The following is a 19429-nucleotide window of genomic DNA, read 5'->3' as shown; positions in this document are numbered from 1 at the left end:
ATAGAGGAAGAGGCCTAGGAAGAGGAGATGGAAATAGAGGAGAAGTAGGCAGACGAAGAGGCCTAGGTAGCGGAAGAGGAGAAGGAGATAGAGGAAGAGGCCTAGGTAGCGGAAGAGAAGATAGAGGAAGAGGCCTAAGTAGAGGAAGTGAAGGAGATAGAGGAAGAGGCCTAGGTAGATGAAGAGGAGAAGGAGGTAGAGGAAGAGGCCTAGGTAGCGGAAGAGAAGAAGATTGAGGAAGAGGCCTAGGTAGAAGAAGAGGAGAATGAGGTAGAGGAAGAAGTCCAATAAGAGAAGGTGGTAGAGGAAGAGTCCTAGGTAGAGGAAGAGGAGAAGGAGGTAAAGAAAGAGGTCTAGTAAAAGAAGGAGGTAGAGAAGGACCTGAAGAGTTGATAGAACCTGAACAAAGAAGACAAGGACCAAATTTGACTTAAGAAATCCATGCAACACTTATTGACCATGTTATCAACCATGGACTGACACTGATGGAAGCTAGACAAAGAGTTCAACCAAATCTCAGCAGAAATACTGTTGCATCAGTAATTCTGACATTTCATTGAGAAAACAGGTAAGCTAAACACACAGTACATTGAAACTGAATCTTGCTGTATTTATCATCAATATTGTTTACTGTGACAGTAGGCTGCATGTGTTTATTTATTTATTTTTTTTACATTGGATCGAGGGTCAAGGACCCCAAGGTGGAAGGGGCCCTATGTTCACTCGAGCACAAGATGCCGCCATTGTGAAAGTGGTTTTGACCAATAATTGTATCATTCTGCAAGAAATCCAAGCCAATATCATCAATGATTACCATATTTTCAATAACATCCGACGAGTCTCTCTATCAACATTAAGTCGAATCCTCAAGACCTATAGCCTACACTGTTAAAAATCGCTGTAAAAAAACGGCCAAATTTCGACAGTAAAATACTGTTTTTCATTTAAACAGTGCATTCTGGGTAATATTCATCGTTTTCGAGAAGTAGCCTGCTGCTATATATCGTAAAATAACAACGTTCAAATTCGACACTCAGCGGCTGTGTTTCAAATCACACCCTACACCCTCATTCACTATTCCCTACATGAGTTTACTAATCTAGTCCACCTAACAGAGAGAATGAACACTAATGAGTGAATTCAGACAATGATCAACAGCTGCTGTTAATGAGTAGAATCACTGAAGAAAAAAAAACATAACAAGACAAACACATGAAATACAACTGACTTCAGCCACAGCCTTAGATGAAATCAACTGAAGATTTAAACGATCAACAAACAGCTTCACCAACTTCACACATTACTAACCAGACTGACTTTATTTCTGCCAATCAGAGAACAGAGATCAAAAGATCTTATTGAGAATTAAAGAGATTTAGATGATAATGTTACTGTTTCGTTTAGCGTCACCATTGTGGAGATCAGTGTTTGCTTTAGTTGGGCTCCTGACCATTGACTTTTACACTTTACTTTTTTTTTTTATTGCTGTATTTGTATCTTTATGATGCATCTGTTACAGCAGTATTAATTTTGATAGTCAAGTGATTATGGTTGTTTCTAACAGGCATGATCTACTTGACTGACTTAAAGTGTTGCTATAATAATCAAATATTAATTTGGTGTTGAAATATTTGAGTCAATGACACTTCAATTTAGTAAGATTGAAAAGTAGTGAGATAACCAGTATTTATGGATTTAACGACTAGTTTTAGTTAAAAAGTATTTCGGGCAGCAGTCCACACAACACTCAAAGAGAGAAATCAACAATCAGCATATTAATCTCAACAATGGTGATAATCAAAAGGTTCATGATGCAATGCATGCTGGGTACCAGCACAGGATAAAACTCATCCATGATTCCCAGCATGCATTGCGGCATGAATAAATTATGCCCCTGAATTGTTCACTTATTTTCTTGAATTCTTATGTGCTTATAATTTTGCATTTGTTTTAAGTTTTAGTAGCATGTGTTGTGATGTTCAGAACTGATCTTTTCATTTATTTTGTGGATTGTCACCATTGTTGTGATTCATACGCTGATTCTTGATGTTTCTGTCTAAATTTCAGCTAAGATTTTTTTTTTTTTTATTATGAGTGAAATTTTCTTAACAGTAGTATCAATATTCAATAAGAGAAGAGACACGGGATTAGATCAGAAATAATAGTATTTGTTCTTGTCAATCTATAAACAACAATATCAGATTTTTTTCTTCTGTGTACTTTTGTTTTGCTATAACAAGTTCCAAAGGCGCATTGTTACAGCATGTAAAAAAAAAAAAAAAAAAAAAAACCTTAGTTGTTGAAAAGTCATGTTCAAGAGCCCAACTAAAGTAAACACTGATCTCCATCATGGTAGTGAAAAAAAAAACACCTAAACCTATTTAACTCTCCATAAGTTCTTCTGTAGACATCTGACAGAAATAAAGTCAGTCTGGTTAGTAATGTGAATCTGGTGAAGCTGTTTTAGTAGTTGTTTAATCAGATCTTGAGAGATTTGATGTATTCTTTTATTCAGTTGATTTCATCTAAGGCTGTGGCTGAAGTCATTTGTAGATCTTGTGTTTCTCTTTCCTTCAGTGATTCTGCAGGTGTTTATCACTTATGCTCAATCATCAATTAATCACCGAATTATCTCATTAACTTCACTGATTCAGTGTTACTCTAACACTCTGTAGTGTGCACACATTATAAGTGTTCATTTAAAACTGAGGATTTTCTTGTGGGGTTTAAAGGGTTAAAGATTTAAGATGAAGAAAAAACAGCATGAAACATAATTTAACAGTAATAAACTGTAATTAATTTACAGGAAACAAACTGTAAAAAAACAGTTATTTACTGGCACCCCTGCTGCCAGTAAATAACTGTTTTTCTACTGTTTCTTGCCGTAAATTAATGGTTGCCAGCAAAAATAAGTGTTTTTCTACAGTTTTTTGCCGTCAAGTCAAGGAAAAACAGTAATATACTGTAAAATGTAAACGTCAGATTTACCAAATGAAAAAAAAAGTTAATTTAACTAAAATATTTGTCAACATCCATAGAAAAAAAATTAGGCAAAGTCATACACTGATAATGAGAGTAAATACTGAACTTGACTGTATTAATGTGTGTTTGCACAAGAGAGATCGTTTAGTTTAATGTAGTTTTGTTGTTCACCATTGTGCTGGAGAGTAGAGCCGGTGCTTCAGTCAATGATGAGCCACATATTCAGATTTTCTGCTGCTTTATATAAAGGCAGTAAATGTGGAGTCGCTGATACAGTGATGATCTCTGTGTTAAGTACTTCAGCACATACATGTGTAATACAGCTGACAATGAGCCGCAGTGATTTGAGTAAAAGTCATGTATTTAGTTACTTTATTACTGCACATTAAGTGTAAGAAATATTCCTTCTCAGTGGACTCAAATGAAATAAGTTCCTAGTACTAACATCGTAGGAATGCTAGTTTTAAAAACTCGAACTGTTTGAAGCAGTGGGAGTGGAGTTAATTTCCATGGTAGAATTTACGGTAAAATACTGTTAAAAAATAAGAGTGGTAAATTAATGGTTAAGAGCTGTAAATTAACAGTACTTTACTGGCGCCCCTCCTGCCAGAAAATTACTGTTATTTAACGGCAATTTTTTTTACAGTGTAGTGGTTAGAGAGTATGATTCCTAACCCTAAGGTTGTGGGTTTGAGTCCCGGGCCAGCAATACTATGACTTAGATGCCTTGAGAAAGGCACCGAACTCCCTGGGCGCCGCAGCATAAATGATGCCCACTGCTCCGTGTGTGTTCACAATGTGTGTGTTCAGTGATGTGTGTGTGCACTTTGGAGAGGTAAATACAGAGAACGAATTCTGAGTATGGGTCACCATACTTGACTGAATGTCAAGTCACTTGACACAAATTCTCAGAGACTGAAACATCTGCGCAATGAGTATGTGGAGGTACGTATTGTTCATCTTACTATGGTGTGTGTGACGAGTCCCTCATTATTTCCACTAAGTCCGATCAGTGGGTGTGCTTGGAAGGCTCGTCAATGGAATTGTATACACCTGTTCCTTCCCTATTAAGTTTCAACTCTGTTTGGGGTGGTGTGAACTCCTGGTTGTTAGGTTTTGCTCTGTTTATTCTTATTACTCTGTTATGATTAGTTTAACTAGGTTCTGTCAGACGCTTGGACCATTCGTTTGTTTGACGGAATCGTATTTTGGTTTGTTGATATCTTACTTTAAGTTTTCTATTTAAATTATGTTACGACCCTGCGTTCTACTTGCTCGCCTGCTGGTGGCGGTGATCTTCCAGGAGAGCTTGGGAGATCGCACACCCCTGTTACCTGATCGCCACTTAATTATGGAGAGGATAAAACCTTGGATTCAATCACTCCTCTTCACTTCGTCCAGGGGATCGACACCCTCTGGAGAAGTCACTTGTTTTGCCAACCTTTATCTGTTTACAGTCCACACCAGGCTTTTATGCTCCCCATAAGGATTATGATTTATTCCCTTTTTGATTTTGATCCTTAGACTTCATTATATTAAGTTATTTATGTTTTTGAAGACCAATAAAATCTTGCAAGTCATTTCTTCAGTGTACTTGTATACTTTATGTACGGTCGAAACGAGCTTGCCGTAACAATTAATAAATATCTTTGTTGCAACCTACCAACCTGACTATGTCCTCATCATTTGTCACGGCTTTAAGCCGGTTGTGACAAATGTGGGGGCTCGTCCGGGATTTAAGTGATTTGTTTGGTAAAAATAGTACACAGTTTTATTGATTTGATGATTGATTCGTTAAATTAATATTTCTGTTCACTCTTTTGGTAATTTTTAATATTTCGTAGTACAAATTCTGGAGGATATAGTCGTTGTTTTTTTGGAGGTTTTTTTGCGGGAGTTCAGGTTCGGTAAGTATTGGCTACTTTTTGTATATATTTAGATGGGAAGTTTATCATTGGATTTGCTTTTCCCTGGTAAGGCTTAGCGGGGTATCCTTGATGGGATACTCCGATCTTCTTTTATTTTTTTTATTTTTTTTGTATGGTGGAAGCAGTCAGAGCAGTTGTCTCGGGAACACCTTTGTGTTTTGTGGTAGAGACTTGTTAATGGGTTGCTATTGCGAACACTGGTTTATGGTGTATAAGAACCCACTGCAAGTAACTGTATGAAGATTAGGGATGAGTTCATGTAGTTTTGAAATTTAGTTAGAGGGAATTGCTTATCCAAATTCTATCCCTCAAATATGTTTTGGAAAATTAAGTAGCCTATTCGTTTGTCTCACCATGGCCTAAAAAAATGGGGAGTTTATTAGTGCTCCATCTGAAAGATTGTTTAATAATTTATCTAAGGATCAATTGGTAGAACTTGCAGGTCACTATGAAATTTATTTGGTAAGCCTAAATAAACGTTTAAAAGATAACAAAATTCTTGATAAAAACAGAATTAATTGAATGTGGAAATTTAGACCCTGTCTCCAGAAGGTGCTTCAGATTTCGTTGATGCATCTGCAATGTCTCATTTAACGTTTGAGCAACAAAAAAAAAACAACTCTTGTTAATTCAGAATGAGATAAAAGAGAAAATGTTAAAAGCTCAAAATCTCATTGAGATGTCTAAAATTCAATTACAACAACAGCAACTTGATCTTGAACGTTGTCCTTTAAATCTGATTGTGCACTGCTCATAATGTTCTGGCAAAACAAAAACAAAAAATACTGTGCAATAGATATTGAATAGCATCCTATTGTCTTTTACTGTGTTTCAGAGAGTCTTGCAAATGGATACTGCAGAAATTCAACATGAATATATATATGTGGATGAGGCTGGATTTAACCTTGCGAAAACAAGAAGAGAAATGTAATTGGACACAGGGCAATCACCAATGTGTTCAATACTGTAAGTACTGAAATGAATACTTGAAATATTTAGTCTGCAGTGCTTGGTAAGTTCATAGTAGGCCTATTTGTGTACATTCTCCCTATATCTCAAACTGATCATGAAGAATGTTGTGGGTTTGTAACTTTGTTTTTTTTTTCATCTAAATGATCCTTTACATAACAATGTATGGCCAACAATGTAGCACCATGCTATTTCCAAAATTTCTTTTTTTTTTTTTTTTTTTTACAAATGAGTTTTTTTATTAATCACAGCAGTGTGAAACTGGCTGCAATGTTGTCTGATAATTGAAGACTGTGTTGGTTAAATGAAAACTAATAGCATTTTCACAAGTATGTGTATATATTTTGAGTGTTATTTTGCAAACAATCTATGAATTATTCAAATTGAGTGTGGTGTTTGGATAATTGTGATTTTATTTTGAAAAAAAAAAGAACCCGGTTTCCAAAATGTAGAACGTGTACGTGTAGAAAAAAAAAAAAAAAAAAATATATATATATATATATATATATATATGTACATACGTTTGCACACACTTAATATTTAATGGTATTTTATTATATGCTAGTCTATTATAATAGACTTTCAAATGGTTAAAGCTGTTTTAAGTATGTTTTGGCCTTAGCTTTTATTTTTGTTGCATTTACACACTTCTGAGCAGCAGGCGTCACCAGCGTGTGGGGATTCGAAGCTTTGAAACACTGAATCATTTTGATTCGACTCATCGAAATGATTCGTTTGTCCCATCACTGTCAGAAAGGGAAATGCAATCGCAGTTCGCAACATTCATATTAGAGGAGAAAAATTCATAATAGTAGAACATGCTTCATTCATTTTCTCTACATTTCGTTCGTTGTACCTGCGCGCTGTTGTCGATTTAAATAATAAACGTCCGGAAGCGGAAGTGACGTGTGTTCAGGAGCAGTGGCGTTTCCGCTCATTGCAGGAAAGATGGCTAGTGTGTTTATGCGCGTTTGTTTGTGAGTGATAAATGTCAATATATCTGTTATATCTGGATAAGTCTAGAGAGCTGTTTGAGTGACTAAGGTGAGTCTTTCCCGCTTCATGTCATATCTGCGCGCGTGTTTATGAATCTGCTTCACTGAGCCACGCGATCATACAAGAGTGCTTTAGTGACGAGATGCGCAGGATTAGCCATGTTTACTGTACGTGCGTGCGTGCGTCTCTCTCGCTCTCTGTCTGTCTGTGTGTGTTTCTATCTCTCTCTCAATTTTCAATTTAGGTGTGCTTTATTGGTATGACAAAAACTGTACATGTGTATTGCCAAAGCAGTGGCAGCTGGGCTGCTTACAAATAGTGCACATATGTATTTACAGAAAGAAGAGAATAATAGTAATAATAAAATATATAAAAAGTATTAACCATGTAGTGCAAAGTGAATTAGTGTATGTGAATGTATATGTTAGAAATAAAATAGAATATGGTATTAGATTTACAGAGGCAAAATATACATCTAAGTAATACAACACAGCAATATGGCATAACATAATCTACATGTGCTGGAAACATCAGGTCAGGGCAGGTTGAGTGTTTTCTCTAACATCATGACAGGCAGACACATACTGAGCAGCAAACACACAGCAGTTCTTGTGTTCTCCTAACAGATACGGCAGTTTCTCCTGCTTCGGAAGAGTTTTAAATGTCTGATGGATCTGCTGTATTTTATCAGGACACTGTCCGTATGTGTATTTGGGGCATTCTGTTAGAAGTGCAGTTCTGTTTCCATCTGATTCAGATCACAGTGTGAACACAGTCTCTGCTCCGCTGGCAGCCATGTTTTTCTGTGTCTGTCTCTCTCTCTCTGTTTGTTTCTCTCCCTCTCTCTGTGTGTGTGTGTTTCTCTCTCTCTCTGTGTGTGTGTGTGTGTGTGTGTGTTTCTCTCTCTCTCTCTGTGTGTGTGTTTCTCTCTCTGTGTGTCTGTGTGTTGTTTACCGTGTGTGTTGTTTGTTGTGTTTACTGTGAGGGGTGGTAAAAGTACTCAAAAGTTATACTCAAGTAAAAGTAGATGTATCTAAATAAAAAATGGCTCCATTAAAAGTAGAAAGTCCCCCATTCAAACATCACTTCAGTAAAAGTACAAAAGTATCCGATTTAAAACATATTTAAGTTACAGAAGTAAAAAGTAAATATTCAAATTAACTGTAAATATCAATAATTAAGCAGATCAGTTGTTTTGGGAGTGATATGCAGTGTTTTAATTGAACAAATGATGAGATTAGATACTTAAGAATTTGTTAGATTTACAATCAAAAGAGACAATGAAGAACCTTATGGCAGTATAGGGATTGAACTTTCAATAGACATGTTCCATAACATCATAGCTGCATCAAACAGAAGATGTGCAAGATACAAGGTAAGACTGTTTCAGAAGATCAATGAGGAAGAACCACCTCTTTAAAGAGTGAGTTCTCCCCAAAAATGAAATTTCTGTCAGTAATTACTCACCCTCATGTTGTTCCAACCCCGTAAGACCTTCGTTCATCTTCAGAACAAAAATTAAGATATTTTTGATTAAATCTGAGAGCTGGATCACTCCTCCATAGGCTTCTACCGGAATGAAACTTGCTGGCCAGGAAAAGTTATTAAAGAGATCGTAATATAGTCCAAGTGACTACAGTGGCTCAATTTTAAGTTTATCAAGCGACGAGAATACTTTTTGTGTGTAAAAAAACCCCAAAATCACAACTTTATTCCACTCTTCATTTCCTTCTCTCTTGGCCTCGAGTTTTTTCACGTAGTCTAATAGCGCGTCTGTGTTGCACGTCACCACGTAGGCTCACTATTGGCCGATGCTGGTCATGTGTGTGATGCGTGTCTAGTCAGCTTTTCCTAGTCTGCCTCCGACTGGACCATCCTTGACCGATCGTCAGCGTGCAGGAAGAGTCAGCTGAGCTCACTAGCTTGATCCTCTCCAGCATCAGCTTATACAACCCCAAGTCTGCCACCGTTAGCATCAATATGCGTTAGCTAACTTGACTAACGTTAGCTAGCTGTTTACAAGGCACGTTTCAATATGAAATCACTTGGCTAACAATAGTAACAACATTAACGTCAACTCGCCTCAATGTTTTCTCAGATTCGAGGGTGCCATTGTGAAGTGACATCACTGACTGGAATTGTACACAGTGATGTCACAGACCCAGCTAATCGATGATGTAATTTTTTCTTGATTATTTTTTATTATCGATTAGTTGTTGCAGCCCTAAAAAAATTATTTTGTCTACACAACTATTTGTCATGGTTAAAGAGCCACACAGATGGGAAATCAAAAATGACCTGTATTACAGTGTATGATGTAGCTGTCCATCAGTGTAAACAACGTGCAAAGTAATTAAACCAAAAAGTACACGATTTATAAAGTTATTGGCTTCTAAAGTAAGGAGTCGACTCTGAATCGCTGAAACGAGTCGTTATAGATTTCAAATCTTTTGCCCATCTCTATGTACGTCACTAGGAACACTTTGCATAATAATCTCCGCCTACCGTCTTGAGAGAAACTGACCTCTGACCTGCCCCCCCCCCCACACAGACGCTCTGGTTGGTGTGAGAGCATCATGTCGAGGAGACAGTGTTGTTTTTAATTGTAAAGGCAAGTTTGTTTTATTTTCACTGCCAAAGAATGAAGATCAGAAGAACCAATGGCTAAAATTCATTTCACCACAATACCAGAGCAGTACAACAAATCCTTGTTGTGTTCACAACATTTCACTGATGACTGCTTTTCTAATCTCGGTGAGTACAGCGGGATTTTCAAAGCGTTTGGCCATAAAAGAGGGTTCATTACCAACTTTATTTAGACCAACGAGCATCTCCGAATCACAACGCCAAGTATGATTATGAAGTTATGTGTTTGTTTTCTCCCGAGCGTCTTATCAGTATGTGTGCTGTCTGCAGCCTGTCTGCGCTGATCTTCATTTACAAACACGTCATTAAAATGAAGTGTAACTCCGTGAATACTCAACGAAGAGACGTGAGAGAGATATCTATAGAAAGCTTGACATGTCTACTTTAAAACTAAACAAGTGCTGCCGAAAACAGATATTCTGTGATAAAGTAATCCATATGAAAACAACGCGATGTCTGTTTTTCATGTCTCCCTTCATTATATCTAATGTGACCACGCCCCCGCGCTGAACGCTCTATTCAGATTCAAACTGAAGCGTGGCTTGAATACACACACACAGAAGAAAAAGCAGCGAGACTGTTCAAGTTTTTTATTTTACTGTTTGCTTCGCGGTGAGAGGAATAAGACATAATTCACCCCAAACAGATGCTAACGCATAGTTTACCGTGGAGGTGTGTGCGGAACAACCAATCAAAACTATGTTAGTTGACCAATCAGAACACTGAATGCTACCGAAAGGTGGGGTTTAAGGAAACTGAATCTTTTGAACAGCTTCGCGCGAACCGTTTGGGGATCTCTGAAAATTGAGGTAATTAGGACCCGAGCACCGAGGTGCGAGGACCCTCTTGTATCTGCTTTGTTTTGTATTATTATTATTCTTCTTCTTCTCCCGAATGAATCGCATTTTTGAGGGCTTAAACATGCTCAAAAAGTCATGAAACTTTGCACACGCGTCAAACCTGGTGAAAATTTGGCCTGGCGAATTTCGATGATTCGTCACGAAAAATGAAGTTGCTATAACTCACACATACAATGTCCAATCTGCCCCAAACTTCACATGTTTGATGAATCTCTGATCCTGAACAGATTGACATGCCCATATTCAGTTATAGTCATAGCGCCACCTATTGGCAACAGGAAGTGACATATTTTACGCTGTAACGAACTACTCCTAGAAATTTTTTGACATCAATGTCTTTTTTTGTGATCAGTCTAATCTAAAGGCCTGTGCGATGTTCAGTTGTGAAGATCTTGAGTTTTCGTTAAAAGGCGTGTCCACGGCACCATGGCGAAGTAATAAAAGATGTTATGACTCTTAAAATGTCCGATCTTCCCCAAACTTCACATGTGTGATAAGAGTCCTGACCTGAACACATCTGAAGGCCAATATTTAATTATAATGATAGCGCCACCTGCTGGCAACAGGAAAATTGTCACATATATATGGAATAAACTTGGATTTATTCCACTTATATTTATGAGTTTAAACGCATATTTCTCACTGTTCACCTATTTTCTAAAGCCACTCGCTGCCGGTGAGCCCGGGTGCGAGGGCCCGTTCATCGCTGCTTGCAGCTTTAATTTTAAAATGATATTTTGACAAAATGACAATGTTTTTTAACCTTGGATGGATTTAAACCTAATGTACAGGACTTATAAACAGTGATAGGAAGCTTAGAATTTTCATCTTACTGGCTCTTTAATAAATTAAGTCGACATTTAAGCAACTGGGCAGGATTTGTTGTGAAAACCTGGCAACCCTGATCTGAACGCACGTGCTGGAGATATACTACTAATTACAAGAGCGTTACTGATGAGATGAGCATGAAAATCGCATTCTATTTTTTGCACAGCCCTACTGAAATTTAATTCACCCGTGGCAGGAAAAGAAGACATTTCAGCCAATCAGAATCTCCCTTGACTTCAGTGAATTCAAACATATCCTTGAGATATGGCCATGGTGATCCCTGTCGGGAATCTCAGGATCATTGCGGTTAGCAAGAGCTGCACTATCACCTGTTTTAGCGTCATCTTCCACCTCGAACTAACTGCTGTGTGAGCGTATGTTGGCAAAGAACTCGTGAAGTCGCCCGATCTTTTTTTCAAAAGAAAACCAAGTTTTTCATTGGTTTGTAAAATCATTGTAATAAATACTTGAAGCGGGCATGGGGAAATGTATCGGAGTTAAAAGTAAACTTTGTCTTTAATGAAGTAGTGGAGTAAGAGTGAAAGTAGATGCAGATAAAACATACTCAAGTAAAGTACAGATCCCCGAAAAAAATACTTAAGTAAAGTAGCAAAGTATTTTTACTTACCACCACTGTTTACCGTGTGTGTGTGTGTGTGTTCAGGTGAAGCGCACCGTCTGCAGTCATGGGCCGGCGCTCCACCTCCTCCACCAAGAGTGGGAAGTTCATGAATCCCACCGATCAGGCCAGTGAGTACACACCAACAAACCTGTCTGACCACTGCTGTGTGAACCAGCCCTGACCGTGTGTGTGTGTGTGTGTGTGTGTGTGTGTGCGCAGGGAAGGAGGCCCGCAAGAGAGAGCTGAAGAAGGTATGTACTTGACCTCTGACCTCTAGAAAGAGACTTTAGATTACAGAAACTGTGACATACAGTGTGAAGGTCCAGGTGACTTCTTCCTGAGCTCTGGACTAGTTAGTGCACACTTCTGAGTGTGATTAGCAGACCGTTAGTGAACACCAGCATGGAGAATAACCGTTGTTTTCTGTAGTTTCTGTGTTTGTCAGCAGTAATAGTGTGTAATATTAGCACCGAGTGCTGCACTTACCCTGTGTGTGTGTGTGTGTGTGTTTGTGTGTGTGTGTGTGTGTTGTAGAACAAGAAGCAGAGGATGATGGTTCGAGCAGCAGTGCTGAAGATGAAGGACCCACGTCAGATCATCAAAGATATGGAGAAACTTGATGAGATGGGTGTGTGTGAGAGAGAGAGAGTGAGAGTGTGTGTGTGAGAGAGAGAGAGTGAGAGTGTGTGTGTGAGAGAGAGAGAGTGTGTGTGTGTGTGTGTGTGTGAGAGAGAGAGAGAGAGAGAGAGAGAGAGACAGTGTGTGTGTGTGTGTGTGTGTGTGAGAGAGAGAGAGTGAGAGTGTGTGTGTGAGAGAGAGAGAGTGAGAGTGTGTGTGTGAGAGAGAGAGAGAGTGTGTGTGTGTGTGTGTGTGTGAGAGAGAGAGAGAGAGAGAGAGAGAGAGAGACAGTGTGTGTGTGTGTGTGTGAGAGAGAGAGAGAGAGAGAGAGACAGTGTGTGTGTGTGTGTGTGTGTGTGTGTGTGTGAGAGCGTGAGAGTGTGTGTGAGAGAGAGAGAGTGTGTGTGAGAGAGAGAGAGAGAGAGAGAGACAGTGTGTGAGAGAGAGTGAGAGTGTGTGTGAGAGAGAGAGCGAGAGAGTGTGTGTGTGTGAGAGAGAGAGAGAGAGAGAGAGAGAGAGTGTGTGTGTGTGTGTGTGTGTGTGTGAGAGAGAATGAGTGTGTGTGTGTGTGTGAGAGAGAATGAGTGTGTGTGTGTGTGTGAGAGAGAATGAGTGTGTGTGTGAGAGAGAATGAGTGTGTGTGTGTGTGTGTGTGTGTGTGAGAGAGAGAGAGAGAGAGTGTGTGTGTGAGAGAGAGAGAGAGCTTTCAGAGAGAGAGGTCATGCATAACATGAGCTCCTAGTCTTTCTAGAGTTTCTTGCTTCTAATATGAGGTAAACCAAAGATAAAAACACAAAATTAACTAAAATGGGACGGTGAGCACAAGTTCACTATAAAAAAATACTTTAATATTTATTTTTTTACAAGAAATTAGGAGAAAATCTCTTGAAAACAAGAAAAATTCGTGGAACCTAAACAAAAGGACACTGGAGTGGACCCTACAACAAGGCTTCAGAAGGGAACGAACACAAAAACTGCTGGAGAAGAACCACCTACAAACTTCACGGATTTAACAAAAAGGATTATTCCATCTTAAAAAGGATTTAACCACAAAAACTTTTTTTTTTTTTTTTTTTTTTTTTTTTTTTTAATAACCTTTCCATCTACAAACAACAAGGACCAAAAATTGCAAAAGGACAAACAAAACCAACGGACCCCCAACTTTCCATTTGATGGAGGTAAGACAACAAGAGCTGTATTCCAACTAAAATAACTTTAAAAGCAATCTGTCAAGATAAATTCAAGATAAATTCAACTAAAAAGGGAAACTTTTTATAAACTCTTTTATAAACTTTGCAAACAAACTTGACCAACTGTCTCCTGGCATACTACAGCTATAGAACGGTATAGCAATTTAAAATAACAAAAGAGGGCCATTGTCATTCACACCTTCTGATTGGATTAACGGAGCCATTACAATCAATATCAAAGACCTGTAAACGGCATTACCATGGCAACACCAGCAATGGGGACTGGAGCTCACACCTTTTCCTACCCCCCAGACATCAAGTCTGAGAAGAGCAGACAACAACACAAGCTCAAAACTCAGAAGGAAAACCCAGAAACACTGTTTAAAGATACTTTAAACAGTAGGGGCAAAACCATCACCACAAACCTGCTCTTCTACACAGAACAACCGACTGCATGGCACACCGCCTCCTGCACACTGTTCCAGTATCACACCAAACATGGAATCTGTAAAGGCAGACAACTGTGCATTTATGAAGACGCAGAAAAAGACCCAGAGAACAGACACCTGACAATAAACTTTTATCAAAATGGAACGGTAATGATACAGGGAAACAGTGCTGCCCTCACAAACTTTGAACAGACCTTCCACTGCTTAAAAGATATGGTGGAAAGAGATGAAGCAAACCCCTGCAAGCAAACCCATACAGACACACCAGAAGACACTGACCAAAATGAGCCTTCAACCCACGACAACACAGAGAACAGGACCCCTCCAGAAACCACAGAGAACATCAGTCTTCCCCAAAGCACAGGACTACACAACACAGTTGTCCAGCTACAGCACAGCTTAGCACTGCTAGAAGTGGAAATAGTGGAACTGAGTGAGCAAGTCCACATCCTGTCCACTAAAGACACTGAACAACTTAGAGAACAGCTGGACCAGATGAGAAACCAGCTGAAAATGTCCATCCAAGAACTTAAAAGGGAAATGGACACTCTGTATCAGGACAGGCAAACACTCAAAAAAGACCTCAAAGAACTTCAACAGATCATGGGGAAGGAACTTTCAGAAATGAAAGACTACATGGGGAGGGAGCTTGCATGCTTCAAAAAAGAGCTTCAACAAAGGGACAAACAGATGGAGAACCTAACAACACAGATGAGGTGTCTCACTACCCCTGTGAATGCCCCCAAAGTCCCCCCTCCCTCCCCCACACCAACACCTACACATCCAAAGTCCAGCAGCACATCTCCGGCACCCACCAAACCATCACAGCCCAGCAACAGCCAAAAGGAAGCAGGAACACCTGCAGCCTCCAAAAAACCAGAGATCCTTCAGAAAAACATGACAGCTACAACCCCAGCTGAGAAACAGCCAGTGAAAACAGAGGCTGACATTGCCATCCTCATGGACTCCAATGGGAAGTTCCTACAAGGAGAAAGACTTTTTCCAGGCCTTAAAACAACAAAACTCTGGTGCCCAAAAACAGGGGATGCCCTCAGAATACTTTCTGACTCCACCTTTGGCACACCCTCACATATCATCATACACACAGGCACCAACGACTTGAGAAGGGAACAGGAGAGAGTTGGGCAGCTGATCTGCAGAGTAGCAGAGAAGGCTACAGAAATCTACCCCAACACAAAGATCACCATCTCTACCCTCCTACCCCGCAGAGACATCCACCCAGACACCATCCAGAGAGTCAACGCTGACATCTCCAAAGGATGTGCTCGCCTGCCCAATGTACACCTGGCTCATCACCCCTCCATCACAATCAGGGACCTGTATGACCATGTACACATAAAGAAGGACAAAGTCAATGTGTTTGCAAAAACACTGAAAGACACAGCGTGGGGCAGACAAAACACCTTCACACCCCTGAAAACAACACAGCTGCGAACCTACAGAACACAAAACCAGACACCCAGCATAAACCTACAAACTCATCACAGAGAACGACCACCACTGGCTGCACAATACCAGGGACCCCCACAACATGCTAAAATCCACATCAGGATACCCCATGCACCAGCACTACACCACCACAGATCTACACCAGCCCATCAGCAGAAACCCCAGTTTGCACCAGATCACCACCCAAGACACCCACAACCACAAAAACATCACTCCAGGCAGAGAAGCAACATGAGGAACAACCCAACATCAGCAGCAGCAACCAGCCTTCCACCCGCTCATGCAGCCTCAGGTGACAACACACCAAACCCAGCACCACTCCCACACTCCAGGAGCTACGCTCAGGCCCTGAAAGGACAAGCAAATACACTAGAGATGAGTGAGATCAGACAGCTGCTGAACTACATCAGTACCCAGCTGACAGCATGAAAGGCCACACAGCATGCAAACACCTGCCTAACAATGAAGAAAAAAAAAAAAAACTTTTCTTTTCCAAAACACTATATTACATTAGAAAAGGATTACCTCTATTTTTGAAAACAAGAACTCTATACCGTGAACTCTTAAAATGACTGTCAATATCAACGTGGAATATTCAAGGATTGAATTCAGCAGCCTTTGGGCTAAAGAGCTCAAACACTGAATTCCAGAAGAGCATCAAAGATATGGATATTATAATTCTACAGGAGACATGGAGCAGGGCAGACACCGTCACCCACTGCCCACCCAACTACAGAGAAATCATCCTACCATCACAAAAACTCAACACAGTCCGACAGGGAAGAGACTCAGGAGGACAAATAATCTGGTACAAATCAAAACTCCACAAACACATCAACACAGTGAAGCAGTGCAAATACTACACCTGGCTTAAAATCCACAAGGAACTGCTCCCATCCAGAAAAGATATATACCTGTGTGCCATATACATCCCACCATCAGAGTCCCCCTACTACAGAGAAGACACGTTCTCCATATTAGAGGAAGAGACAAGCCACTTCCAGGCCCAGGGAAATGTGCTCATCTGTGGAGACCTGAACGCAAGAACAGGACTACAGCCGGACTTCACTGACACACAAGGGAGCAAATACATCAACAACAAACTGACTGTTATTAATAACACATTCTCCCATATCCACAGAAATAACCATGATCATATAGTGAATAAGAATGGGAAAGACCTCCTGCAGCTCTGTCGAAGCCTGGGTCTGTATATCATCAACGGTAGGTTACGAGGAGACACTTTAGGAAGAGTCACATTTTGCTCACCTCTTGGGAATAGCACAGTTGACTATATGATAACAGATATAGATCCTTCATCTCTCAGATCATTCACTGTTAGAGAACTAACCCCTCTGTCCGATCACAGTCAAATCACTGTGTATCTCAAAAAGACTGAAAATAACATTAACACAAAGCCCAGTAAACTGTACAATATCAGAAAACCATACAGATGGGCCGAAAACAGCGCTGAAGAATATCAGAAAGCACTCAGCAGCCAAAAAATACAAGCACTGATAGATAACTTTCTAAATAACATCTATGCTCACACCAATGAAGGTGTCAATCTTGCGGTCAAAGATTTAAATTACATATTTGAAAAATCAGCAAAACAATCCAAATTGAAAACAAAATCTGGAAAAAATCTAATACCCAAAAATGACAAAAATTGGTTTGATCAGGACTGCCAAACTATTCGCAAACAAATGAGAACACTTTCAAATCAGAAACACAGAGATTCCAAATAATACAGAGATCCGTCTTCTTTACTGTGCACACACCTAAAACAATACCAAACTACACTCAGAACAAAAAGCACAATACACCCAAACCAACTCACAATAATTGAGAAGTCAGTTCAAACACAAACCAATTTTGGAATAAACTGGAACAATCTGAAAAAAAAACTGATCATGAAGAATTGGCAATCCAAAATGGAGAAATATGGGAAAGTCATTTCCAAACACTGTTTAATAAAGTACAAACAGACAAAAACTGTAAACAAAACCAAACAATCAACCAATTGGAAAAACTAGAATTAGCATCAAAAGATAACCAAAAACCCATTAGATTTCCCAATAACTGATAAAGAAACTTAAAGAAAAAATCAAAAACCTCCAACCCAGAAAAGCATCTGGAACTGATGGGATATTAAATGAAATGATAAAACACACAAGCAGTCAATTTCAATTGGGCCATTCTAAAACTATTCAATGTGATTCTAAGTGTAGGTCACTTTCCCTGACATCTGGAATCAAGGCTTGATCACACCAATCTTTAAAAACGGAGATAAATTTGATCCTAACAACTACAGAGGCATCTGTGGTGAGCCAGCAAACCTGGGGAAAGTTTATTCTGTAGCCATAATAAACGCTCGGACTATTAATGACGTTCATCACCACACAACAAGGTACTTGAGTTGAGTCAGAATTTGGATTTTTTACCAAATTACCGCACATCTGACCACATCTATACCATTACATACTCTAATTGAAAAACATGTCAACCAAGAAAAAGGTTAAATATATGCATGCTTTATTGACTTTAAAAAAGCTGTTTGACTCAATTTGGCACCATAGGGACTGTTTTACAAACTTATTGAAAGCGGGCATATGGAGGTAAAACCTACTGACCTTATCAAATCATGATTACACTGAGAATTATAATGTGGCGCTGAAAAAAATCGGTCACCCAAGCGTACGAGGTATTCATTTCCCAAGGAGCGTTGGTGTGAGACATGGGCTGCGTGCTTAATGCCCAACCATTATTTAACATTTACATCAATGACACTGGCAAGCAGTCCTGGAGCGAGATCCGCCAGCCCCTGGCCGCACCACTACACACCTTCACAGATCAGATTGTCCCGCTTATGCAGACGATCTGGTTCTGCTGTCTCCCACTCAACAAGGTCTACAGCAGAACCTGGACCTGCTAGAACAATACTGCCAGACCTGGGCCCTGACAGTCAACCTGAAGAAAACCACAATCATTGATCTTCCCAGAAAAGAATCCAGATCCCAGGGAACACAACACACATTGTACACTAGGCACTAAACCCGATAACAACACACATCACACTACAACCTACCTGGGTCTGAAAATCACATCCACAGGAAACTTTAATCATGCTGTGAATGAACTGAGAGATAAAGCACGCGAGGCCTTCTATGCCATAGAAACGGGCAATGTCCTTGTAGAAATCCCTATTAGATTTGGCTGAAAATATTAGATCAGTAGTTGAGCCATTGCCTCTATGGCAGTGAGGTGTGGGGTCCACTGACCAATCCAAATCAAGATTTCACCAAATGGGATAAAACATCCAATTGAGACCCTGCATGCAGAACTGTGTAAAAATATATTACACGTGCACCGGCACACAACAAATAACGCATGCAGGGCAGAATTAGGCAAATATCCTCTAATCGTAAAGATACAAAAAAGGGCAATTAAATTCTGGAAACATCTGAAACTCAGTGACCCCCAATCATATCATTATAAAGCCCTTCAATACCAAGAGATGAGCAAAGAAAGCAGTCCCCTCCCTCAGCTGATCCAGAGCTTCAGTACTGATGCTTCACTAACATCTACTGATGCTCTGAATCACATCAGAATCAATCAGATTACTGCACAAATCAAACACAATTACATCACTCACTGGCAAACCCAAACAGAACAACAGAGTAAAATGCGATGCTATTTGGCTCTAAAGAGAGAGTACAGTATGGCAGAGTATCTGTACACAGTGTCAGATCAGAAACTGAGAAGCACACTGACCAGATACAGACTCAGCGGACACAAGCTGAAGATAGAGACGGGCAGACACAGAAAAACATGGCTGCCAGCGGAGCAGAGACTGTGTTCACACTGTGAA

At 39.7% G+C, this 19429-nt stretch overlaps 1 protein-coding gene and 1 long non-coding RNA gene across 3 annotated transcripts; both read left to right on the top strand.

Moving 5' to 3' along the window:
- Positions 1 to 6775: 6775 nt before the first annotated feature.
- LOC113067486 (uncharacterized) lies at positions 6776 to 12546 on the top strand. Its single transcript, XR_003279357.1, has 4 exons — positions 6776 to 6923; positions 11874 to 11959; positions 12051 to 12082; positions 12366 to 12546. It is a non-coding gene; the product is annotated as an uncharacterized LOC113067486 (long non-coding RNA).
- Positions 12547 to 13052: 506 nt separating this feature from the next.
- Positions 13053 to 16025, top strand: LOC113067372 (uncharacterized). 2 transcript variants are annotated; one of them, XM_026239746.1, is made up of 2 exons: positions 13053 to 13222; positions 13317 to 16025. In XM_026239746.1, the coding sequence occupies exon 2, from the start codon at positions 13900 to 13902 to the stop codon at positions 15985 to 15987; it is 2088 nt and encodes a 695-aa protein (XP_026095531.1). In that variant the 5' UTR covers positions 13053 to 13222; positions 13317 to 13899; the 3' UTR covers positions 15988 to 16025. The 2 variants fall into 2 exon arrangements, with proteins under 2 accessions (XP_026095531.1, XP_026095532.1); XM_026239747.1 differs by having other exon boundaries at positions 13053 to 13627; positions 13784 to 16025.
- Positions 16026 to 19429: the final 3404 nt, after the last annotated feature.

Source organism: Carassius auratus, linkage group LG28B (genome assembly GCF_003368295.1).
Source record: "Carassius auratus strain Wakin linkage group LG28B, ASM336829v1, whole genome shotgun sequence".
NCBI classification, from domain to species: Eukaryota; Metazoa; Chordata; class Actinopteri; order Cypriniformes; family Cyprinidae; genus Carassius; species Carassius auratus.
The sequence above is the reverse complement of the archived record's forward strand: the minus strand, read 5'-3'. Positions and strand labels throughout refer to the sequence as shown.